Source organism: Centroberyx gerrardi, chromosome 6, assembly GCF_048128805.1.
Source record: "Centroberyx gerrardi isolate f3 chromosome 6, fCenGer3.hap1.cur.20231027, whole genome shotgun sequence".
Classification (NCBI taxonomy): domain Eukaryota; kingdom Metazoa; phylum Chordata; class Actinopteri; order Beryciformes; family Berycidae; genus Centroberyx; species Centroberyx gerrardi.
Genome location: NC_136002.1, coordinates 1,027,987 through 1,050,816, shown reverse-complemented (window position 1 = coordinate 1,050,816; position 22,830 = coordinate 1,027,987). Strand labels below are relative to the sequence as shown.

The 22,830-nt window shown below is 41.5% G+C and overlaps 1 protein-coding gene across 5 annotated transcripts in view; it reads left to right on the top strand.

The window, feature by feature from the left end:
* The window catches only part of fat3a (FAT atypical cadherin 3a), a 126,901-nt gene that overhangs the window by 90,824 nt on the left and 13,247 nt on the right, over positions 1 to 22,830 (top strand). For 2 of the 5 annotated variants that reach the window (XM_071905365.2, XM_078284095.1), the window contains 11 exons: positions 1,002 to 1,394; positions 2,044 to 2,258; positions 4,086 to 4,223; positions 7,509 to 7,652; positions 8,173 to 8,375; positions 9,531 to 10,327; positions 11,433 to 11,567; positions 12,406 to 12,560; positions 13,452 to 13,691; positions 15,278 to 15,524; positions 17,973 to 18,126. In XM_071905365.2, the coding sequence (XP_071761466.1) occupies positions 1,002 to 1,394; positions 2,044 to 2,258; positions 4,086 to 4,223; positions 7,509 to 7,652; positions 8,173 to 8,375; positions 9,531 to 10,327; positions 11,433 to 11,567; positions 12,406 to 12,560; positions 13,452 to 13,691; positions 15,278 to 15,524; positions 17,973 to 18,126 (2,821 nt within the window). Of the gene's footprint in view, positions 1 to 1,001; positions 1,395 to 2,043; positions 2,259 to 4,085; positions 4,224 to 7,508; positions 7,653 to 8,172; positions 8,376 to 9,525; positions 10,350 to 11,432; positions 11,568 to 12,405; positions 12,561 to 13,451; positions 13,692 to 15,277; positions 15,525 to 17,972; positions 18,127 to 22,830 lie in introns of all 5 variants that reach the window. The other 3 variants (XM_078284096.1, XM_078284097.1, XM_071905366.2) reach the window with 2 other exon arrangements.

Genomic DNA, 22,830 nt, shown 5'->3' with positions numbered 1-22,830 from the left:
GCGGCGTCGTTACTGGACAGTGAACGGTGGACGTGGCTAAAGTTTCGCAACTATCCGAGCACCTTTAGCCCCTCAAAAATGCGATTCATTGAGGGGAAAAAGAAAAATAATAATAATTCCTTGCATTTCAATAGGGCTTCGCACCGGTCGGTGCTCGGGCCCTAATTATTGTTATTATTATTATTATTATTATTATTATTATTATTTTAGTTAACATCTTAATCAGTTGCATTATTTTACATGTGATTTTATATTATATGACATTTCAGATGTCGTAGTGTGGCAATCTTGGTAGCAGAGGTGCTACCAAGCTTTTTGTTTTGTTGGATAGTAGGGTTTGTTGATTAGAGAAACAAATCTTTCTACCAGTGTAGCCACCCTCCTACCTACCTGCCACAATAACATCTGGATATAAATATGGATAGAAATAAAATAACACAAGGGAACGTGAAGTACATGATAAAACATTCCTTTCATGTTGTCAGCATGTCTTTTTGATAAGCTTTGACGGCTTTCTGAAACTGAGCCGACACTGCATTTCTCGTACTCAGCATTTCACTTAAGCAGCATACTCAGTTTGCAATAGCAAAGAAGCCCACCATAACCAAACCACTTTAGACAGTCATTCACATTGATGTACAAACGTCTGTCAGTGAAACTGGTTAATGTTGGCTAAGAACTACAAGGGAAGGAAGTTGAAAGCTGGGTTTAGGTTGGACAGATTTATTTTGAATTCCTTCAGTTCTGAAGGATTTGATCATGCAGATCTTTTTTGGCTTGGTACTGGATAAACGGTAATGAAGGGGGAGTGAAAAATAAAAGAGACCGTGCTTTTCCCTCTCAATCCTCTTTCTCTAAAACGTAATTTTGGCCTAACTTCACTCTCATCATGTTGGGTTTTGACTCAGGTGGGTCCAAACTAGATCTCACCCAGCTCACATTGGACTGGGTTTTTTTGCCTGTAGTCTGAGACTGAAGCTCGCTCTCTGCTGTATCTCCAGCTGGTCTAGGTCGTAAGGTGGTCTACTCTCTGGCCAACTCTGCTGGAGGTTCCTTCTCCATCGACAAGTCCTCGGGCATTGTCGTCCTGGAGCGCGTCCTCGATCGTGAGGTCCAGCCGGCCTATCAGATCACAGTGCGTGCCTCCGACCAGGGCTCGCCGCTGCACCTCTCCTCGCTAGTCAATGTCACCATCACTGTACTGGACATCAACGACAACCCGCCGGTGTTCGAACGTCGTGATCAGCTCGCGACAGTACCAGAGGATGTGGGACCGGGCACCGAGGTTCTCAGAGTTTATGCCGCCAGCAAGGACATCGGGACCAACGCTGAGATTACCTACAGCATCCGATCAGGCAACGAGCACGGGAAGTTCCACATCCACCCGTTGACTGGTGAGCGTCAACCACTGCATTTTTGTCCTGTACCAATCACTCATTTTTTTCCTTTATTTATGCAAGGAACACTCACAGAGCATCATGCTCTTTTCCCAGCCACTCTAGTCCAGTGATTCTCAACCTTTTTCCTATCAAGGACCTCTAATTTAGTCCACATTAGGGCCACGGACCCCCATTTGATGAGATTTTGTCTCTCAAACCAAATCTGAGAATATTTTTATCGTTCGATATGATTTTGTCCAGAATTCCAAGACTATCTGTATTCTAGGTTGAGAGATAACAGTGAAACTATGATCAAAATAGTCATTCCTCTACATTCTCTCCCCCTCCCAAGGACCCCTGGTGGTCCCCGGACCCCATGTTGAGAACCACTGCTCTAGACTACCACCACCCCTTAACACACACATCATCAATGTCTTTGATCCAGCACCTACTGGTATCTACTGGTAAATGATCTGGCATTTAGATATGAAAAGTGCAGATAAGATTAGTTTTCCAAACCAGTAATTAGTATTTGGCCTTTACCACTGATAATTAATACTGTCCTTTTTACTGCATCACAGTGCATTTTGATATAAATGCTTAGTTTACACTTTTATTCAAATGCATATTATCAATCCTATCAATCTCTGATCACCTCCTCAAGGTGCCATCTTGGTCTCCAAGCCTCTGGACTATGAGGCATGCAGAGACTACTTTCTGACGGTGGAGGCTCGCGATGGCGGCACGCCACCACTAAGCGCTGTTACCACGGTGAACATCAACCTGACGGACGTCAACGACAACGCGCCCATGTTCAGCCGCAACCTGTACACCGCCGTGGTGTCGGAGGACGCTGCCATCGGAGAGTCTGTAGTCCAGGTACAGTCCTGAGCTCCTACTGATTCAACATATTGGATCGTTCTGATGTAGACAGGATTGGAATTGCAGGTTAAAAAGATCAATAAGATATTAGCCAAGAATTTTTTTTAATTTATAAATTTTGGGGTTTTGGGGGGAATGGGGGGTGGGGGTGCAGTGTGAATGCCATGCACATCAAGATTCACTCCCTGAGACTAAAATCATGGATAGGCCTAAGCAGGTTGCCATGGGTCTGCTTGATTTTTGTCATTTGTGTGATGTTGTCATCAGCTTGGTCCAGATGCTAGAAATTGGGAAATTGTCAATTTTTTGATATACTTTCGTTTGGTTTGGTTTGAGCTGTTATATTGGTCAGCTTCACAGACAAAACAGGTGACGAGCTTGAAATTAGCATGTTCACCCTCCACATCCCTTGGCTTTCACTTCTCTCCTTTCCCACATCCAGATCCACTGCAGCACAGCAAAGACTCAGCAGAGCCTAATACTTAAGCAGTGAATTTAGCCATAAGATGAACTGTCAGGCAGTCTGTAGGAGGAGTGGGCAGACCCTTTTGCTGGGCATTTTTTTTACTTCAATAAAACAGTGGAAAGGCTGGTGGGGAGGCGGTGTAAGAGGGGAGGGTTTTTACCGACAAAATGTCGTATGTAAAGCTAACCATATTCAATGTTGCTGTCATTCCCCAACAAAATGCATGATATTGAAAGCCAGCTATGTTGCAACTGCTGGATAATTTAATAACTTGTCAAAATGTAATTAAAAGTACCACGAAATAGGTTGAAATTGTAATAAAACCCATCATAGTATTAAATTAATCAGCAATTATTACTTCATAAGGGGTGTAAAATATTTTGAACTGATGATGTAACAATAATATTGACTTATTATGTAAAAATCCACAAGGAGAAGAAGAATGCGATAACTTACATCATTAGTCTATATAATGATTACATCATCAGTCAAAAATATGTTACACCTCTTATGACATAATAATCACAAGGTTATGTAATAATGTGATGTAATTACATTATCCAGCAAGTTATTACATTATCAGTTTTTGCAAGCTGTATCCTTTCAAATAAACCTCCAAACAGGTAGCTGTCAACTTATCTGTTGTTTTCTGTTTGTTTGCCATCTACAGTTTAAAGATAGTTACTCCCTCCTCTATATGCTTACTAACTTGTTTTAGGGGGGGTTGATTTTCCCATCACTAGTGACTGATGTATCCGGCTGCTCTTAAGTTATGACAGTGATGCAGGGCGTATTGACTAACTTCAAGAATGTCAGTCGTTTTTGACTGACAATAAGCCGAAAACGCCAAAGAAAAACCGTTGCACGAACGGTTCAAACTTTAACCCCACCCGCAAAGACGCTGATTGGCTTAATTGTTTCTCCGAGCTAGAAGCGACACCAGACTCTCTGAATCGCTCAGGGGTGCGACGAGATTCAGGAGTCTGGAACCAGGCTACTGCTGTGTGTCTCCACGTGGAAACCTTAGTCTGTAAAGTTCAGACGCTACTGCTTGGTGTAGAGCTTGGTGTAGATTGGTTCAAAGTCAGAGAGAGTGTAGGGGACAAAGTTCCTGTCTCCCTTCACTATACACTCAAATCTAATAAAGGCAAAAATTCCAAAGAAAAAATATGTATATAATTGAGGCATTCAAATGTTATTGTCTCAAACAGCGGCCAGTGTGGTGGTGACCCTTATTGATTTAACCACCAAAGACAAATTTTAGCAGCATTTGGCACTTGGCGGTTAGAAATTTTGGACCCCGCTACCATCATCCTAACCCTGTGTGTGTGTGTGTGTGTGTGTGTGTGTGTTCCCAGCTGACAGCAGAGGATGTGGACAGTCAGGTGAACGGAGCAATCCTCTACTCCATTGTCAGCGGAGACCGAGACAACCAGTTCTTCATCGACCCGCTCGGCGGCGTCATCAAAGTCAACAAGCGGCTGGACCGTGAGACGGTGAGGACGCATGCACACACACACACACACACACACACACACACACGCTGTTTTATAAGCCATGTTTGCACAGGGATACTTGTTGTTTGCTGACATCTGCTGATATTGAGGCAATGATCAGTTTGAGCTGCAGGAATGTCTGTAACAATAGTAGAATGCCAGAGATAGTTTAAAAGCAATATGGAGATGCTTTCACAAGCGGCAGGCTGTTTGAAACTTTTTATCCTTTTCACATATCTATTAAAATGATCCTGTATGAGATTTCAGCATTTTCCCTCTCTGTTACTTCTGATTCATCAGTTAGGCTGTCACCAAGTTTGTGATCAAAGGCTTGCATCCATTCTCTATAGTAGAGTCCCCTTGGCTTAGTTATGTTCAATAGCCAAGAGCAGGTTCAGTGACACAAAATTTAAAACATCATCATCTAAGCCTATCATTTTGGAAACTAATGTTAGCTGATGTTCACTGCTCAATATTTAAAAATGCAACCAATTGTCCCATCAAATATGTTACTTTCTATTAGATCTAATATATCTATCTATAATCCATAGTTAAATATACAATAATATAGCAATCACTTTCAAATGAAGTTTTGCTGCACTGACCTGACAACCAGAAAGGATTCGTGAAAGCTAATTCACACACAGTAACCAGCGCTCACATGGAGCTCTTTAATTTGCAGCAGGAAAAAGAAGGGAGGATTTGCATCTCTCCCTCTCCTCTTCAGAGCTGTTTTCTTTCCTGTCGTCTTGTTCTTCTTCTTTTTCATCTTCTTCTTCTCCTTCTTCTTCTTCTTCTTCTTCTTCTTCTTCCTCTTATTCTCCACCCTCCTCCGGAGTGCTCGAAATGTTCAGAAGTGTTCGGATTCCCATCATAAAGAATTCATGAGTGTGGTCGGTGAGCGGATCTGAGCGTGCTCAGAAAGAGAGCACCAGGGCTTGTGGGGGATCAAAGTATTGGCTGATGAAAGTGTGTTTGGGTTATCAGAGAGCAGCCCTCTGTGTGTGTGTGTGTGTGTGTGTGTGTGTGTGTGCATGCGTGCGTGCGTGTGTTTGCATGTATTTCCTACTCTCATTTCCATACAGGATATTCTATTTTCTCTCTCTCTCTGCTAAGCAGGTCATAGTTGTTTACTACTGTGGTTTATTCTTGCATATCTCTGAGGCAGCAGCTTATTGTTTTGTTTCTTAGTTATTGCATTTCTCTCCAGTGTGCTTTGTTAGGCCTTTATTATAAAGCAATATATGGAGGAACAGAAAAATACCCTGCAGCTAGTTTAGGGAAGAGTGAGCAGCATGCTAGGGGAATAAGGTTTGTGTGTGTGTGTGTGTGTGTGTGTGAGAACTTATACAGCCCCAAGTCTCCTGTAGACAGCCACATACTAACAGTAGACAACCCTCCTCAAGCTGTGTTTGCTCTACAATATGACAACTTCAATCCAGCGAGCCACTGTCGTCTCACTCTGAAAGCACTTGTAGTTTCCATGGGTCAAAGGTCACGCCCACAGCCAGTCAAAAAGCTCCTTATCAGCCACTCAGGGCCATTATGTTTAACACCCATCCAAGTGAGCGTAGAAAGGCATGGAAAAATCGGCGATAATACTCGATTAGCGTCTGTCACTACTGCTTAATGTGTAACTGAATTGATTTGCATGGAAATTGCTGCATTTTGATTTTCTATATCCTATTATGCCAGCCGTGAAATGATAGCAAATTCCACGATAATGAAGTAACATATGGGAAAGTTTAATGGTGGAATTTAGTGGAGTTTAACCACATTAATGAATATCAGGGTGAGTTTTGTTCAAATGGAAAATGGATGAAGCACGGTGACGCCCTTGTGTCAGGTGAGGACAGGATTTAGCCACTGAATCAGCTGTTTGACTGCAGTGAATACATTGCCTTGTTTGACAATCTGGCTCTCAAAGAAGTCACAGTTCAGTCATGCTTCTAATAATGAGGATCCTGCTGTCATGTTCATCTCAACACGTCAACAACATGTCAATAGCAACACATCTTCAACACGTGTTGCTAAAGAACTCTCAGAAATATGTGCCATGTCTCACTGATGTGGTGAAAATGACACATTATGCTCAAGCCCATTGAAATACTTCAAACATTAATAGCCTTCACATACAAAGGCAACCCATACACGTGTACCTCATTAAAATGCACAACAATAAGCGGTGGTTTGTTAATGTTGCATACCTCAGCTTTCTGGAGAACTGGTTAGCAGGTTTGTTAGACACTGCAATAGAAATCGTCAAAGGCAAGATGCATCAATGAACCTTATTCACACGGCGGCCATTTTGAACACTTGGGGTGGGAAACTCTACCCGGAGGATTGGCATATATAAAAGTAGCATTACTTAAACACATAAGTGAGTACAAAATACAGACAAACCTAACAGTTACCAAATTAGCCAGCAGCCTCGAGAACAACCACAACCACTTTTTGAATTTAGCAGAGAAGTTAGTTAGTTTAGTTAGTAAGCTACTAGCTAGCTACCTAGGCTAGATTCTCTCTCTCTCTCTCTCTCTCTCTCTCTCTCTCTCTCTCTCTCTCTTCTCTCTCTCTCTCTCTCTCTCTCAAATACACACACAACTTTACCATGCAAAACTAGAAAAATAGAATCATCTACTATGAAAATGAGCACTTTACTTCATTCCTGGCGTGTTTTGCTGCCAATTGCCATATGCTTTCACCATTACGCAATGCCAAATATGACGTGTCCCTCTCACCATTACGCAATGCCAAATGCGCAATGTGCATGTCCCGTTAACCATCATCACACATTGCCAATTGCTAAATACGCAACCTACAGCCAAGAAAAACAACACATGTAAAGAGCACATCCCAGCAAAAAGTCATAAAAATAAACTTCATGCGACGCAGTGGACGTACCCGACGCACACACATCGCCTGTGTTTGGTTACATTACGCTATATTCAAAACACTACATTTAGTAAATCCTCCCCAGTTGTGTCGCATGTCACTTAAATCAACCTACATGCAATTTTTATTATTTTCTATTTATTTATTCTTAAAAAAAATTCAGCTGTCAAAAAATCTATTTATTTTTTCCATTCCGGGAGACTGAGGCTTATTGTGGGAGTCTCCCGGCCAATCCGGGAGGGTATTCAAAATGGCCGCCATGTGAATAAGGTCAATAATCACTATTCCTCAGCATTTTAAATGGTTGAACTGTCTATCCTTGAGCCTCATGCATGGCAATACTTTACTGTCTGAGAGTTTGGACGCCCCTCTATGTTTCTGTCCTTCCAGGTTTCAGGCTACTCATTAGCTATCAGAGCTCTGGATAGCGGCGTCAAAGCCATGTCCTCCACTGTGATGGTCAACATAGACATCTCCGACATCAACGACAACCCCCCCACCTTCTCCCCAGCCAACCTCACCACTGTCATACAGGTAAACCTGATTGATGGCTCTGTGAGCCAGTGGATATTCACACAAAAATAGATAAGAATGTGATTAGTGTGATTAGTTCAATAGTGTGAATGTTTTCCAGCAGTGGCCTTTAAAGGTACATTAAGTAGGTTTTTTCCTGCCCCACAGCACACAATGACCATAATATAGCTACAGGGGAACTCAACAATTACTTGGCCAGGTGCTGAGATTTCTGGCTTTCAAAACTTACTTTGAGGGTGATAAAAGTCATACATTACTTAATACTAAATAGTTAATACTTCTGATATATCAGTCTTAGCAGTCCCAGCTGTTTTGGGATTCCAACGGACAACTTTGCGGTCACCAGCCTGCTTCTCTAATGCTGCCCCGTAGTATACACACACACACACACCAGAATCCTAGGGAGGTGACTGTATGATAAAAGAACATAAGATACACATTTTCAACATATTTTGACCCTACAAAAGACAAACCCCGACCAGGCAGGTCCGGCTTAACAATGTGTCCCCTCCCCCCCCAGGAGAATAAGCCAATCGGCACCAGCATCCTGCAGCTGTCCGTCATCGACCAGGACTCCTCCCATAACGGCCCGCCATTTGACTTCCGCATCCTGTCGGGAAACGAAGGCGGAGAGTTTGTGCTGGAGAGAGACGGGACGCTGGTGGCCAATCAGGTGTTTCGGAGGGACCTGGCAACCGAATACGTTATTCAGATCCAGGTAGAGTAAACCTGCTGTCTTCTCGCATCCTGCTGCAGAGCTGCTGTGGTCGTCCTCCTTCTAATATCTATTCAGCGAATCCAGGGCGCTTAGCTGAGCAGAAAATGAATGCATGACCTTAACTTTGAAGAGCTTTTTATTATCTCACCAGTTCCTACAATACAGCGTTGCGAGTACAACAGGTGGTTAACATCACCTGGCACAAAGACCAGCCAATAGCAGATGAGCAGTGCACTACCCTACTTTTCACCATTAGGTGTCAGGCTTCACCACAGATTTGGGTTTGGGGTTCAGTTACTCTTTAAACATGAGAAACCAGATAAGTGTTGTGATCTATAATTAGTTAACTTTTAGTCTAGCTACTGTTTGGTTAGTAGGAATAACTTGCAGGTAGACCTATGACACCAAATAAGTTATGCTATAACTTAAGTCAAAACTGATTAAACTGATTAAATATTGAAATGTATCACATTAAATCCAGCCCTCTGACCGCCTTGTTTGTTCCCTTATATAACTCTGAATTCTTTCACAGCAGCCCAGAACTAAGTAGCATAGCTGGATAGTGATAGCGACTGTGAATAAAGACGTTTGATACTGCGCCGCTGTTAACTACCTCATTAATGGTTATTTTAACTTTGCTGGCTCAAAAGCAAAGTTCAAAGCACCATCAAAAGGGAAAAGGAGCCCGCACACCAGCCAGTTACGGCTCCGAGCCTCAAAATGGACGTTAAGAAGCTGAGATAGTCAAAAATAATCTGTTGTTTTTGGTCATTTCAAAAAGATTTTACAGATCCTTTACAGATCACAGCAGCTTGTTCTTATTTAGAGATTACTGTTCTCCCTGTTTCTGCTAATTGTACACTGTCCTCTGCCCTGTTGAATATTCCTCTCTCCTGCATTGTATTATTAGTCTTTTCCAGTTGACCGAGGCTCCGGTTCGTCATTCTGCTATGATAAATGAACATCTCTTCTCTGTTGAATGGCAGTGCATGGACAAAATTTGTACCAAATGTGCCATATAAATCAAATTTTATTATGTATCGAAACAACCTGCCCTTTCCTCTCCTCCTCTCTCCTCTTCTCACCTCATCCCTCCTTTTTTCTACTCCTCTCTCCTCCTCTCTCCTATTCTCTCTCTCTCCTCCTCCCCCCCAGGTGAGGGACTCTGGTAAGCCTCGTCTGTCCTCCTCCTCCATGCTGACGGTCCGGGTGATTGAGGAGAGCCTCCACCGACCGGTGGCGTTGCCACTAGAGGTGCACATTGTCACTATGGAGGACGAGTTTCCCGGCGGCGTGATTGGCCAGCTACATGCCACCGACGCCGACCCCTATGACGCATTGACATTTGGCCACGCCCCCCCGGCCCAGCGTAGCCTCTTCAAGATCAGCCCTCGCGACGGTAAGATCATCGCGCTTGGCGGGCTGGACGCAGGCCGATACTCCCTCAATGCCAGTGTGAGCGACGGCCGTTTCGCTGTGCCTGTGCCCGTGAGCGTGCACGTGGAGCAGGCGTCACCGGAGATGCTGCGCGAGGCGGTGACGGTGCGCTTTGAGAGCGTGGCGCCGCACGACTTTGTGGCGTCGCACCTGAAGAGCGTGCTGAAGGTGCTGCAGCAGGCCGCTGCCTCGCAGCAGCAGGACGCCCTGCACGTGCTCAGTCTGCAGCCCGTGGGTGGGACGCAACAACTGGACCTGCTGGTTGCCGTGGAAACAGCAGGGGGTGGGTTCTACAAGGCGGCCTACCTGACCCAGAAACTCAGCGCATCACGACGGAAGCTGGAGGAGGTTCTCCGAGTGTCAGCCATCTTGGATAAGAATTGCTCAGGTTTGGAGTGTCGTGGCGCACAGTGTGAGCAAAGTATCATCCTGGATTCCCACAACCTGGCAACTTACAGCACGCCGCGGGTCAGCTTCGTCTCGCCACGCTTCCACCGGACATCACGCTGCACATGCACTGGTGAGCAGCACCTAGTAGGAATGTACACAGGTCCATTTTCTCATGGTCGAGTATTCAGTGTGTGGTCCAAACGAATATTCCAATATTTGGGGTGTGCCAAAAGTTCCAAATGGTAAAGCAGATTATGGACAAAAAGGCCTCATTTCCATCACTTTCTGCTCTGTTCTGATTGGACAGAGATTCTCTCAGTTCAAACCTTACTGGTAGAAATAGCTGGATGGAGCCCTGATGCCTTCCACTGAATCAGACTGGCCTTTAATGACAGAACTGCTAGTAAAAACATCTAGCATGAGGACAAAACACCGAGAAGTCAGTCTTTATTGTCCCTCGAGGAGAAATTTGCAGCCAGGGTACAAAAATATGGTAAACATAAATGACAACACACCAAACAACGTCAACAAACAAAAAACATTAAAAAAACACAGACGCCCTAAACACCACAAGAGCAGTGTCCCTCCCCAATTTCCTAGTGGAGGGTTTTTTAAATGAGACCAGACACCCTCTAGTGGCTGGTCTATGCCATAGCTCTTACTCTGCCGTTTGAGCTCTGCATAGTTCACTCTGGTAAAATTATTTAAAAGACATATCTCAACACAAAACAATTAACGGAAGATTACAAAAGGCGATGTTGATTCCCACAAACATAGTCAAATATTCAGTTTTTATAACCCATCCGTAGCACCTACATACTAACTACATAAACACCTCCAATGCTGTCATCAAGCAACACATCTACAATACACATTTCAAACGTAGGTAAAATACACAGACATCAACACACACACACACACACACACACACAGACACAGACCCTTGCTAATGATTGATTTGTAAAAGTAGATGTTGGGGCTTCAGACAGGCTTCAGATGCAGAGCTTTATTTCTGCTTTGGTGTGTGTGTGTGTGTGTGTGTGTGTGTGTGTCACACAGACTTTACATTTTTCTGCTGGATGTGTTTGACATTCAGGAAGTCTATTCATACACTCAACCCAGATGATGGAAACTCACCTAATTCACTTTTTTGCGACATTTTTAAAATTCTCTCTCTCTCTCTCTCTCTCTCTCTCTTCTTGTTTCTATCTCTCTCTGTCTCTCTATCTCTACAGATGCCAGTTGTGCTGTGCTATCAGAGCAATGTGAAGACCAGTCCTGTCCAGCAGACATGCAGTGTGTTTCCACCGAGGCCAACAGAGGACGCTATGCTTGCCAGTGTCCACCAGGAAAGCTGGGAGAGTGTGCAGGTCTGTGTGTGTGTGTGTGTGTGTGTTTGTGTGTGTGTGTGTGTGTGTGTGTGTGTGTGTGTGTGTTTTAGAGAGAGTAGAGAAAGGGAAACCCCTCAGTCCTTTGGTCTGAATCACATGAGATGTTTTTAGTCCAAAATCTCTAATATCTGCAGATTGTGTAGGTATTTCTTTATCATAACTGAGTGTGAAAAATGAATGTTTTGAGCAAGAACAACAGATTTTACAATTTCACAAATCATTTGGGTTTTTATTATTATTATTATTTTTTGTTTTTTTGCCTTTATCAATAGGTCAGTAGAGATCAACGGGAAAGACAGGGCAGAGAGAGGGGGGATTACATGCAGCAGGGGCTGGGTTGATTTTTCACTACACTGTTCAAAATAGTTGTTCAAATATACAGATCCATTTTTCTCAAATAATTTATTTTTCATGCAAAAAACAAGCCAAGGCACTCTAGTTTTGTGTGTGGGAGGATTCAGCATGGTGACAAATCAGATCATTTTCCCACTTCAACACTTTATTGAAGTGCACTGTGAGGCATCATGAGCACAGCAAATGTATGTGCACAATTATACAAATATGATCACTTGAGAAAATTCAACGGCATGCATTGTAATACATCATGAATTAAGTTTGGATGGTTTAAAAATTATTAGCCATACAGCTGCCCAAAAACTATCCAAACCCTACAGTTTTTACACTGAGTGCTTTGCATTACATTACATTGCAAAACATCAAAGCAGTAACCGATTATCACCAAAAATCAAGAAAGACAATAATCTTGATTGCTATGGAATTTGATTGTTTGTGTGTGTGTGTGTGTGTGTGTGTGTAGGCCATACGTCTCTGAGTTTCTCAGGCAACAGCTATATAAAGTACAGGGTGTCTGACGGGCCGAAGGCGGAGCTGAAGCTGAGTCTGAGGATCAGAACACTGCAGAGCCGAGGAATCATCATGTACACACACACGGACCCGTGCACTGTACTGAAGGTACACACACACATACACACAGCAGTGCCTCTGCATCTATGGGTGCTAGTCTGCACTCTGATATGTTTAAGTGGGTTCTGCTGTGTTAACGGAGGAGAGATTCTGCCTCATGGAGTCTGTTTCTTTTCTGTGTTTTTATCATCACTGACTTTTAAATTATTCTATCACCATCATGCAAATAGAATATGCATATAGTGGGTAAAACCACCTTTTTATTTGCTTTATTTGGTCTATATGAAATAAATTCATAGTACATCATAGTAAGTGGTATCAAACCTTTCTTAAAATGTAATTGATTATGTTCATATTGTTGGTTGTTTACCCTCCTTTTTATTTACCACTATTTATCACCAGTAGTACTTTTGCATTACTGAAATCTATTGAGTACTAAAGTTAAAACCTTTGAATGGATGAAGAAGACAGAACATCAAGTTGCTTTGGTTTGATTTCTGGCATGTTAGGTGTTGGGTTTCAGTTTGGGGCTAATATTCCATAATATCTCCAATATTGCTACCCTATTTATCACCACATCCCTACATTAATCATCACTTACATACAAATACTCTCCTTAACTTTGTGGAAGTCATTCATAATTAACATTTTGTCTTTTTACTGAGATCCTACATTCAAGTCATACACATTACACTTGATATGCATAGCCATAGTTGCTCATCAAAGAGAAATTCTGCACTAAGAAAACAGAATACACACTTTCTATAAAAATCATTTTAACAAGGGATTTAAGATCAGAACTGTTTGTATGAAAGATTGATGGAGGAGATGCAGTAAACAAGATTATTTTTCTTAAATGAACTGCGTGGTTGGATAAATAACATGAAAGGTTTCTCCTGGCGTGCGTGTGTGTGTGTGTGTGTGTGTGTGTGTGTGCAGCTGGAGGAGGGGAAGCTGTGGTTCCAGCTGGCCTGTGGCCCTGGCAGCGGTGGCGACAGTCCTGGCATGTTGGGCATCTCCGGGCGTCGCATCAACGATGGCAGCTGGCACACGGTGGCGCTGGAGCTGAACCGCAACTTCACCAGTCTGGCGTTGGACGACAGCTACGTGGAGCGACGCCACGGGCCGCCCCCAATACAGCCGCTCGCCCCGGACCGAACCATCTACTTTGGTGCACTGGTCAGTCTATCTTGTTAACACTTCTGATTAGCACAGTAGATGCTAACAGTCGCATGTTAATACTGACAGCTGCTTTGCTAAAGTAGAACTCAGAGTGTTTTGGAGTAGAGACTAGGGCTAAAGACAAGACAGTTTACTGTGTCACAGTAACCTACATTTGGAAACAAATCCACCTTATCACACTATTCACTTTTACTGAGAACGTTACTGAATGGATCTACAGCCACACCACAACAAGTTTTTTCAGCTAGCTCTCTTTTTTTAGCCTGTTTGTTGTTAGACATTAACAAACAGCCAATTCTTCATTGGACCTCCGTGATGAAGCCAGACGTGGTTGATAGCAGATTTGTGATGCAACTGCAAAGCCTCTGTACTGATATATATGTGTGTGTGTGTGTGTGTGTAACTGGACATTCCCATTTGTAATGTCCAGTTACATCTGCCGTTTACAGCATAGGGTTGCCAGATTTTCATCTTGGTAAAACCGGACATTGTGCGCGTGCACATTCATTCGCGTCCATGTTCACGTGCGCGGATGTGCATATAGAGAGCCTAAGTCCCTCCCCTTCCGCTGTCCCCCATGGGACCTTATTTCGGAAAAAATATGTACTGTAGTCGACGGCGAGAGACAAATAATTGTTTGATCCCGTTTGAATTGTGCCATGACTTACACATATGATGTTTTGTCAATTTAAAAGATAATTTTGCAAGTCAAGAAAGTCGCAAAAAATCACAGAAAAGAAGAAAAAAGTGTAATCAAATATGTGATTCTTCTCATGCTGATCTTACTGAGCTGTAAGTGTCTTCTACAAAGCTTAATGCACAGCTGACATTTTTCTAAATGACTTATTGATTTGTGGAAAGGTAAAATACCAGTATGTATATTCCCATAAAACACTGCAGGTAGGCTACCTGATGTTACTATTAGGTGTGCATGCGACCCAAGCACATATTTTGGCCCTATTTAATAAGAGTTTAAACGCAGATTACAATGATCAAACAATGCATTTTCAATGACAGCTGTCAATCGCCATCATGATTAATTATTTGCTCTTTTTTATTGAGGGGAGTGAACTATTCCATTCATTCAAATACTGACTTGCACATTTGTAAATCTTTTCTGTGAATCCAAATTTAGGGCACAGGAGTGTGAATATTGTCTGAGAGTATAAATTCCGACATGCAAGTTCTCAGGTGTTTTCTTACTATAACGCCTTCATATCTTTTATGTGTCCTGTGTGTGATTGCACTGTGCGGTCATTTCCAAGACCTTGTATCATTTGGAAAAGTTTTTTGTGTACCAGCTGTTGCAGTATACAGTTCTTTATGTGTGTGTGTGTGTGTGTGTGTGTGTCCATGCATTCATGTTTGAGATATTCAATTCATGAATAGGGTTTCCCTCACTAGATTCATGTATGTATTCCTACTCCCAAATCTCTACTAGAAACCTTTATTGCCTTGATTTTTTTTCTTAATTCATGCCTAGGTAAATAAATGTTAAGTCAATTTAAAAAAAAACACAGTAGACACAGCATGAATAAGCACTGTCTATCTCCTTGTTTTTCACACTGTCCCACCCCCTTTAGGTGCACCCTCCCAACTCACGCAGCCTGACAGACTCCCAGAAGGACCCGCGGGTGCTGGAGGGTTTCCAGGGCTGCCTGGACTCGGTCATGCTGAACAACAACGAGCTGCCACTGCAGAACAAGCGTTCGCGCTACGCTGAGGTAGTGGGTCTGACCGAGCTGAAGCTGGGCTGCATTCTTTACCCCGACGCCTGCCTCCGACAGCCCTGCCGCAACGGCGCCACCTGCACCAGCCTGCCCTCTGGTGGTGAGTAGCAGGAACTACAGCAAACACCACCGGCTGCTCTGACAGACAGGGTCTCTGCAGCTCCTGAAAAAGTGTCCAAAAAGTCTTAATTCATAGAAAATGAAGGCTTTAAAAAGTATTAAAATGTCTTAAACATTTATTAGATGTCTTATGTTTTTTCCAACATGTTATGCAGGTTTATTTCTGAATTCATTTTCATTTTCTGAGAGTTGTATTTTCTGCAGAGGCAAAGGGACTGGTAGTAGTGTTAGTCAAGGGTGGAAGCAACTAATTACATTTACTCCCGTTACTGTAGTTGAGTAGCTTTTTTGTGTACTTTCTTTTGGGCACTGTATTCATATTTAAAATTGAAGTCTGTCATTTTTATTTTACTTAAGCACATTTTTCCTGAAGTATTGTACTTAGCTGCATCCATTACAGAGAACAGGTTTTGTGGCTCTCCATATGCATCCGAAACTGGACATAAATTGGCCGATTGTGGAGCCATTTGCAGCGAACAGTCAGTCAGTAATCTGGCTTTACTTTGTGCACTTTATTTTGTCATTTCTAACTTTTCCAGTTAAAATAATGTAGTTTGAACTCTGTCCTTTTAGAATTGGAAAAGATCACATGTAACAGAATTCTCTTTTCTAAAACAGTAACTTTTACTTTACTTAGTACTCTTTCCACCAGTTGGTCACATTATGCATGTCCACACTTTGATTAATACAGGACAGGGTTAATACAATATGCCAAACATGTTGGAGTTCATGTCCCTAAACAATTACTTTCTTGGCCTAATTTTTCTTATCCTGCTCATTTACACTTTCAGAACTTTCATTGGCTATGTTCAATCAGAAATGTTTTGTTTCTTTTATATGTTTTTTGTCAAATAGGCCTTATATTCAATTCCTTGTAGCATTAAAAAGGTCTTTAAAAGTCTTCAGTTTAGCTTTCTGAAACCAGCAGATACCCTGGACAGAGATCATAGGAAAGATCTGTGGTTATGGTATGAATGAACACACTTCAGAGAAAAGCTGGCACACTGAGGTGGTTTGAAATCTGGCACATCACCCACTAACAAGGTGCATGGAACGGACAGGTAACACTAGGAAAGAGGAAATTCCAGCAATACACGCAGTACTGAGAATAAATATTTATTACTAAAACCGGTGTGCAGCATGTGGTCTTCATCACAAACCCTCAGGTGGTTTCCCAGTTGAAGTAAAGTAAAACCCAAGTCCATCGTCTCTCCTCGCTCTGCTCCTTCCCTCAACGGTTTGCCTCCAATTTAACCAGCTTTTTTTTTTTTTAATCAAAAATATAGACTCGGAAAACTTTGTCGTCCTTAGAGAGACAATTTGCGGTGCAGCGCAAGTCACATGAAAGAGCGCATAGTGAACAAAAAACTCCTAATAAGACAGCAGTCCCAACAAATGCGGCATGAAGATAGCTAGTGTACCAAAGGAGAGTAAGCCAAGAAAAGAATACATGCTGTTATTCTAATGTGGAAGCAGTCAGCTGACAGTATAAACATATTCTATATTTACATCAGTATATTTAGATCAGTCAAAAAAATTAGATGTATGTCTGCTCATTGAAAATGAACTCTCTCAAGTATGAAATGTGAATCTAGTCCCCCAATATTTCCTATATGTATATAATATATTATTATGTTGAGACTTGCTTATGAACTGAATATTATTGTGTACAAGGGTACCAGTTAGGAGATCACTTTTATGGCAACAGCTTTAGCAAAGCCAGGAACTTTATTTTAGCTTTATTAACTTTATATATCATCTAGTCACGTCAACTTTGCTATCTAACGTTACAGTTAATCAAACAAGAATAATTAGCTACATATTCCTTCACTCTCCGGTAGCAGACTTTACACTACAGTAATTTCGGTTACAAAGATCATGAGAAAATGACATGTCTATCTATCCCCAAGTTAAATTCACTTGAACACATTGTTTCATCACTCACAGTGGGTTGAAAACAGGAAAGAATGTCTAGTTTTTTTTATTCACAACACAACCTGTCATTTTTACTGACTTCACAATGGGATTTGTGTGTGTGTGTGTGTGTGTGTGTGTGTGTGTGTGTGTGTGTGTGTGTGCATGCGTGGTTTTTCATGTTAGAGCTATTCCCCTATGCCTGTATTTGTTTGTATGTGTGTGTCTGTGTCATGCTGTGTGGGTGTATACAAGTGTTTCCCAGAGATGTGTGTGTGTGTGTGTGTATGTGTGTGTGTATTGAGGCCGGCCAAGTCTTTCTGGCAGCGCTGCAAACAATGCACACACAACACTGAAAACAAGCGTGGCTGTGTGCAATAATGTGTGCGCGCGTGTGTGAGTGCCAGTTATAGTGCCCGAGCTTTATTCAGTATCACTACTACATCTATACTCTGAATTCTTAATGAAGTGTCTTTTCTGCTCCACCCCACACCCCCTTTCCCCCATCCGCTAGGTTTTGCATGTAGCTGTAACCCCCAGTACACCGGGGGGCGCTGTGAGGTGGAGATAACAGCGTGCGTTCCCAACCCGTGTCAGAATGGCGGCGTCTGCAAACCCATCGGCAACGCTTTCCTCTGCAGCTGCAGGAGAGGCTTCAAGGGCCTGACGTGAGTTTCCCAAATTTACATTTTTGGCTCACCTGCCAAGGGCTGATAAACAAAAAAAAATGACCAGCCAACATAATTAATATACATTTTTCCTAGGAATATGTCACCCTACCAGTTTTCAATGCTATTTCCTATATAGAGTCAGGCACCGTCTGAAACATTAAATAAAGAGACGAGCAGATTTTTTAAACTTGCTCACCAAGTTAAAGAATCGTTTGTAGTTCATCATGAAGTGCAACAGAATTCAAATTGTAGTGGGTGACCCTCACTGATTTATCCACCAAAGACAAATTTTTAGCAGCATTTGGCACTTGGCGGGTGGTAACTTCACACCCTGAGTACATCATCACATACTGTACACCGGTGGTTCTCAACATGGGGTCCGGGGACCACCAGGGGTCCATAAGGGGGTTCCAGGGGGTCCCCAGCAAATTGATGAATTGTTAAACTTCAACATTATTTCATTTACAAGAAGTGAACACAATTAGAGAATGTAGAAGAATGACTGTTTTGGTCATATATTCTCTGTTATCTCTCTACCTACAATACAGATAGTCATGGAATTCTGGACAAAATCATATCTAACAATAACAATATTCTCAGATTTGGGTCCGCTAGAAAAAATATAATCAAATGGGGGTCCGTGGCCCTAATGTGGACTAAATTAGGGGTCCTTGATATGAAAAAGGTTGAGAATCACTGCTGTACACAATGGCTATGTTCCCATGTCACAGTAACTTGGGCGCAGTTTTTCAAAATTTTCAATCTGAATCAGAGTCATACGGATTTTCTAATCCCCTTTTTTAGCAATCTATCAGAATCTGATACACATACCACAAGATGAAATTTACAGAATCCAGATTTAGTCTTTAAATAGACCTCTATCTGTCCATCTGTTGGACGAATAATGTTCCAAATGTTCCAAAAACACATGAGTGAGCTAGATAAAACAGTGTCAAAGATAGTTTGGTACTTTTATTCACTTATCTGCACAATGCATAAAAAGTCTCACTGGATGGAAAGAATAATTCAAAACAAAACTTCCCATTAGTCTGCAAACAGTTTTCACTCATTCATTCAAGGAACCTTTTAAAAATAAAGGTTCACAAGAGCAGCTGATCCATCCTGCTACTGTGGCAGTTGTTTTGAGACTTTTAAACATTAGACACTATTTTGAATCTATATTCAAGATTTATAGGCTGTACTTTCCCCACATCCTCACCAGTTACATCACAATTGTATATAACACCCCTCGTGTCTCTGAACCCACGCTTCCAATCTGATCACAATTATCCTGATGTCATAATCTGTTTCCATGAACCTTTGATCCCCTGTGATTGAGTCTCCTTCTTGCCATGAATAAACTAGTTAATGGAATATTCCCCCGGGGCATTGCTTGACTGGGGCACTGCATTTGCATTCCCTAAACATCAAATTTAAATCTGTTGTCACTCCCAAATTGTGCCAACAGTGACAGCATCTTTATCAGGGGTGCCAATAATTGTGAAGGGAACTATATATCAGAGGTACCAGATACTATTCAACTTTTTGTTGAAATGATTTATTGTTTGCAAAATATATACTGTATATATCAGCCAGTAATCGGCTGACTGAGTGGGGCGGGACTATATGGCTCTCATTGATTGACAAAACATAAATGATAATACAAACTACTACTACGTATTAGTCTAAATGATAAATTCACTCTTAGTTTAATATAGCGAAATTAAGTCATATTTCCTAATTGGTGATTTAATTATTATAGGAAAACTCTTAACATATATTTTAAATAAATGATGGAGGCAATAAAATCAATGGAAGCACATATCCACAGGTGCGAGTGGGCTGCCACCAAACCAACTAGCAATCTAACCAAGGGCTGGGCAGACAGTGTGGGCTACTTTTTACAAAATTAAAAAAGACAGTCCACAACCTGTCACCTTGGCCATCAGCAGAGGAACGGAAACAAAATGCTGCATTGCGAATGGAGCAATGGAGCAGCATTTGTAAACAACAGTAACCTGATAGCTCGTCTGCTGCCCTACACACTTTAACAGTAGGTACCGTTTTTACCTTGTGGTATTTAAGTTAGTGGAATTATTTATCCGATAACAGTGTCGCAGTGCTTCAGTGCATTTAACTGAATTGAACTGAGTTGAATTGTACACGCACGCCGTGGGTCTGTACAGGATCTGTGCTTGTTTTCATACCCACTTCTGCAGAATACTCAGGTGTCTCTCCCTCTGTCTGTCACCAGAGCGCTATTTGATGCTGATATCGGGTCTGTCCGGGCCAAGCTGCTTGGTATGAAGCTTTTCCTGTAGTTATATTAATGGCAGGAGTGAACATGAAACATAGCATCGAGAATTGTCCAATCACATTAGATTAAAAAACATAAAAACAATACCAATTCACTGCCAATAAAAGTGGGAGTGTCTGGGGTGCAGAGAGCTGCGTCCCGTGGAAAATCTGAAGCAACCAATTAGAGAGCAGCCTCAGGTCACCTGCTTGCCAAAAGGTGAAGGACTTACATACACACTCATTTGGCCGGCGACCTTCACCCAGGTAGTATATGTATTCACACAGATACAATTTGGAACCAATTTTTAATGAATGCTGACAGGCGCTGACAGACTACCAGGCGCATTGTACGAGTAAACAATTTTTATTTTATAATTATTTTGCATTATCTAATTAATTTATGTTTAACATGTTTCTTGTTAAACAAGACTTTCTTCTCTAGTTGGAGGGGGGCGGCGCCCAAGCGCCCCGCATTAATGAACCACCACTGGTATATATACTGAACAAAAATATAAACCCAACATGCAACAATTTGAAAGATTTGACTTGGTTACACACTTCATATAAGTATAAAGTGTATTCATATAACTGAAAGAAATTAGAGTAGAAACGCTCAGTAACAGGTCGTGCACAAAATTTGAGAGAAATAAGCTTTAATGTGGAAAAAAAAATATTTTAAATCATGAAACATGGGACTAAAACTTTACATGTTGCATTTATATTTTTGTTCAGTATACATATTTCCCATACCAATAGGGATGCTGTACACAATCCAGGCCATCTAAAGGGACTAAAAGACTTCAGTGAAGGTTTTTGTTGATATCTAATTATACCCCTATTGGGAGTCTGAAAAAGTGAAAGCAGTAAGATGTTTTCATGCCACAGTAACCTGTTTAGTATGAGTAAGCCAGGCATCTTAACCAGGTTTCTCATAATCAGAGTATATGCTTAGGTTATTCTAGCTCAGTTATGATGGTTATACATGTTGGCCCAAAACCAGGTTACTTTAATATCACTATAAAATATGGCTTCAATCCAACAAATTGGGTCAAACTCTAATAGCATTTTTGGTGATCAAAGGAACATATGAGTACTTAAATGTGAATTCTCAACTGATACAGCTGCCCCAATATATGTACATTTTTAATGTCGATTTTTTTCTCCAGATTACTATCAAAAGTTTTGGAAAAACTCATCTTTGTCCAGTGCAACCTGTGTTTTGTTGGCTTAGACTGAATTTTCTTAATTATTCAGGATTTTATTAGGTTTGGGTTAAAGTATTATAGAAAAATTCTGTTGTTATTTGAAGTGTCATGCTTTAGTCAGGTTTTACCTGACTAAGCCCTGCCCCCCCAGAAACACATACACACCGAAAACACACCCATGCATGTGATACTTACACAAACCTAACTTTTTAACTAACTTTAACTTCTTTTTCAAAATACATTATATGCAAAATACAAAAAACTTAATAGCCCACGTAATAAACTTTGAAATAAATGAAACCATTTTCTGTGAACCGTATGCCATTTTCAAACAGCAGAACAATTGAAAAGAACATTTTATTGACTGCACTTGCTGCTTCAGACCACATGGTGGTGATATTAAATCATAGTTTCCCCTGCACATCAGCATGCAATCCTCTGCTTCCCAGCTGCCGCACTTCATCCTGTTTGTCACATTCTCCATATCTGTATGCCATTAGAATTCCCTTGCTGTCAAAATAAATGCAGTATGGCAGCCGACAGGATAGAAAAACACGCTCAGTGATAAATTTAATCATGTGCGTGCACACACACACACACACACACACACACACACACACACACACGATTATACACAAGCAGATTAACTTCTTTCATCAAAGCCTTTTTAAATTCAGATCTGAAAAAGTTTTAAAAGTGAATCACAGTCCTCTTTTTCCATCTTGAGAACTTGGGGTAATCACAGTCATCACAGGATCTAGAAACTTCTCACACTAAAAAATGCATCATGGCTCTGTGTGTCTACCTCCTGTTTGCCCTTAAAAATGACCCTAAAGTTATTTAATAACTCTCCCAGGACAACCTTGCCAACAATAATTGTTTAGTTTCATATGGATGATGCTCATGAATCTGTTGATACTTTAGCAAAATCATAACTTTGTCCAGGTTTGATGAAAACTGACAAATGCAATATTACAGTGCTGTATTGTTGATGCATGGTCCAACTATCACCTCCACCGACAAACGATAGAAGGACTAATGAGCAGAAAATGTGTGTACTTTTCACTTAAAATGAGGGAAAATTCTTTCCTTCCAAGCCTCCACCAGTGACCTGAAAATCTTTTTCTTTTATGTTGGAAGCTAAATGGCGCTCAAAAATGTGTTGATATTCTACACACACAAGCTTAGGCTACATCAC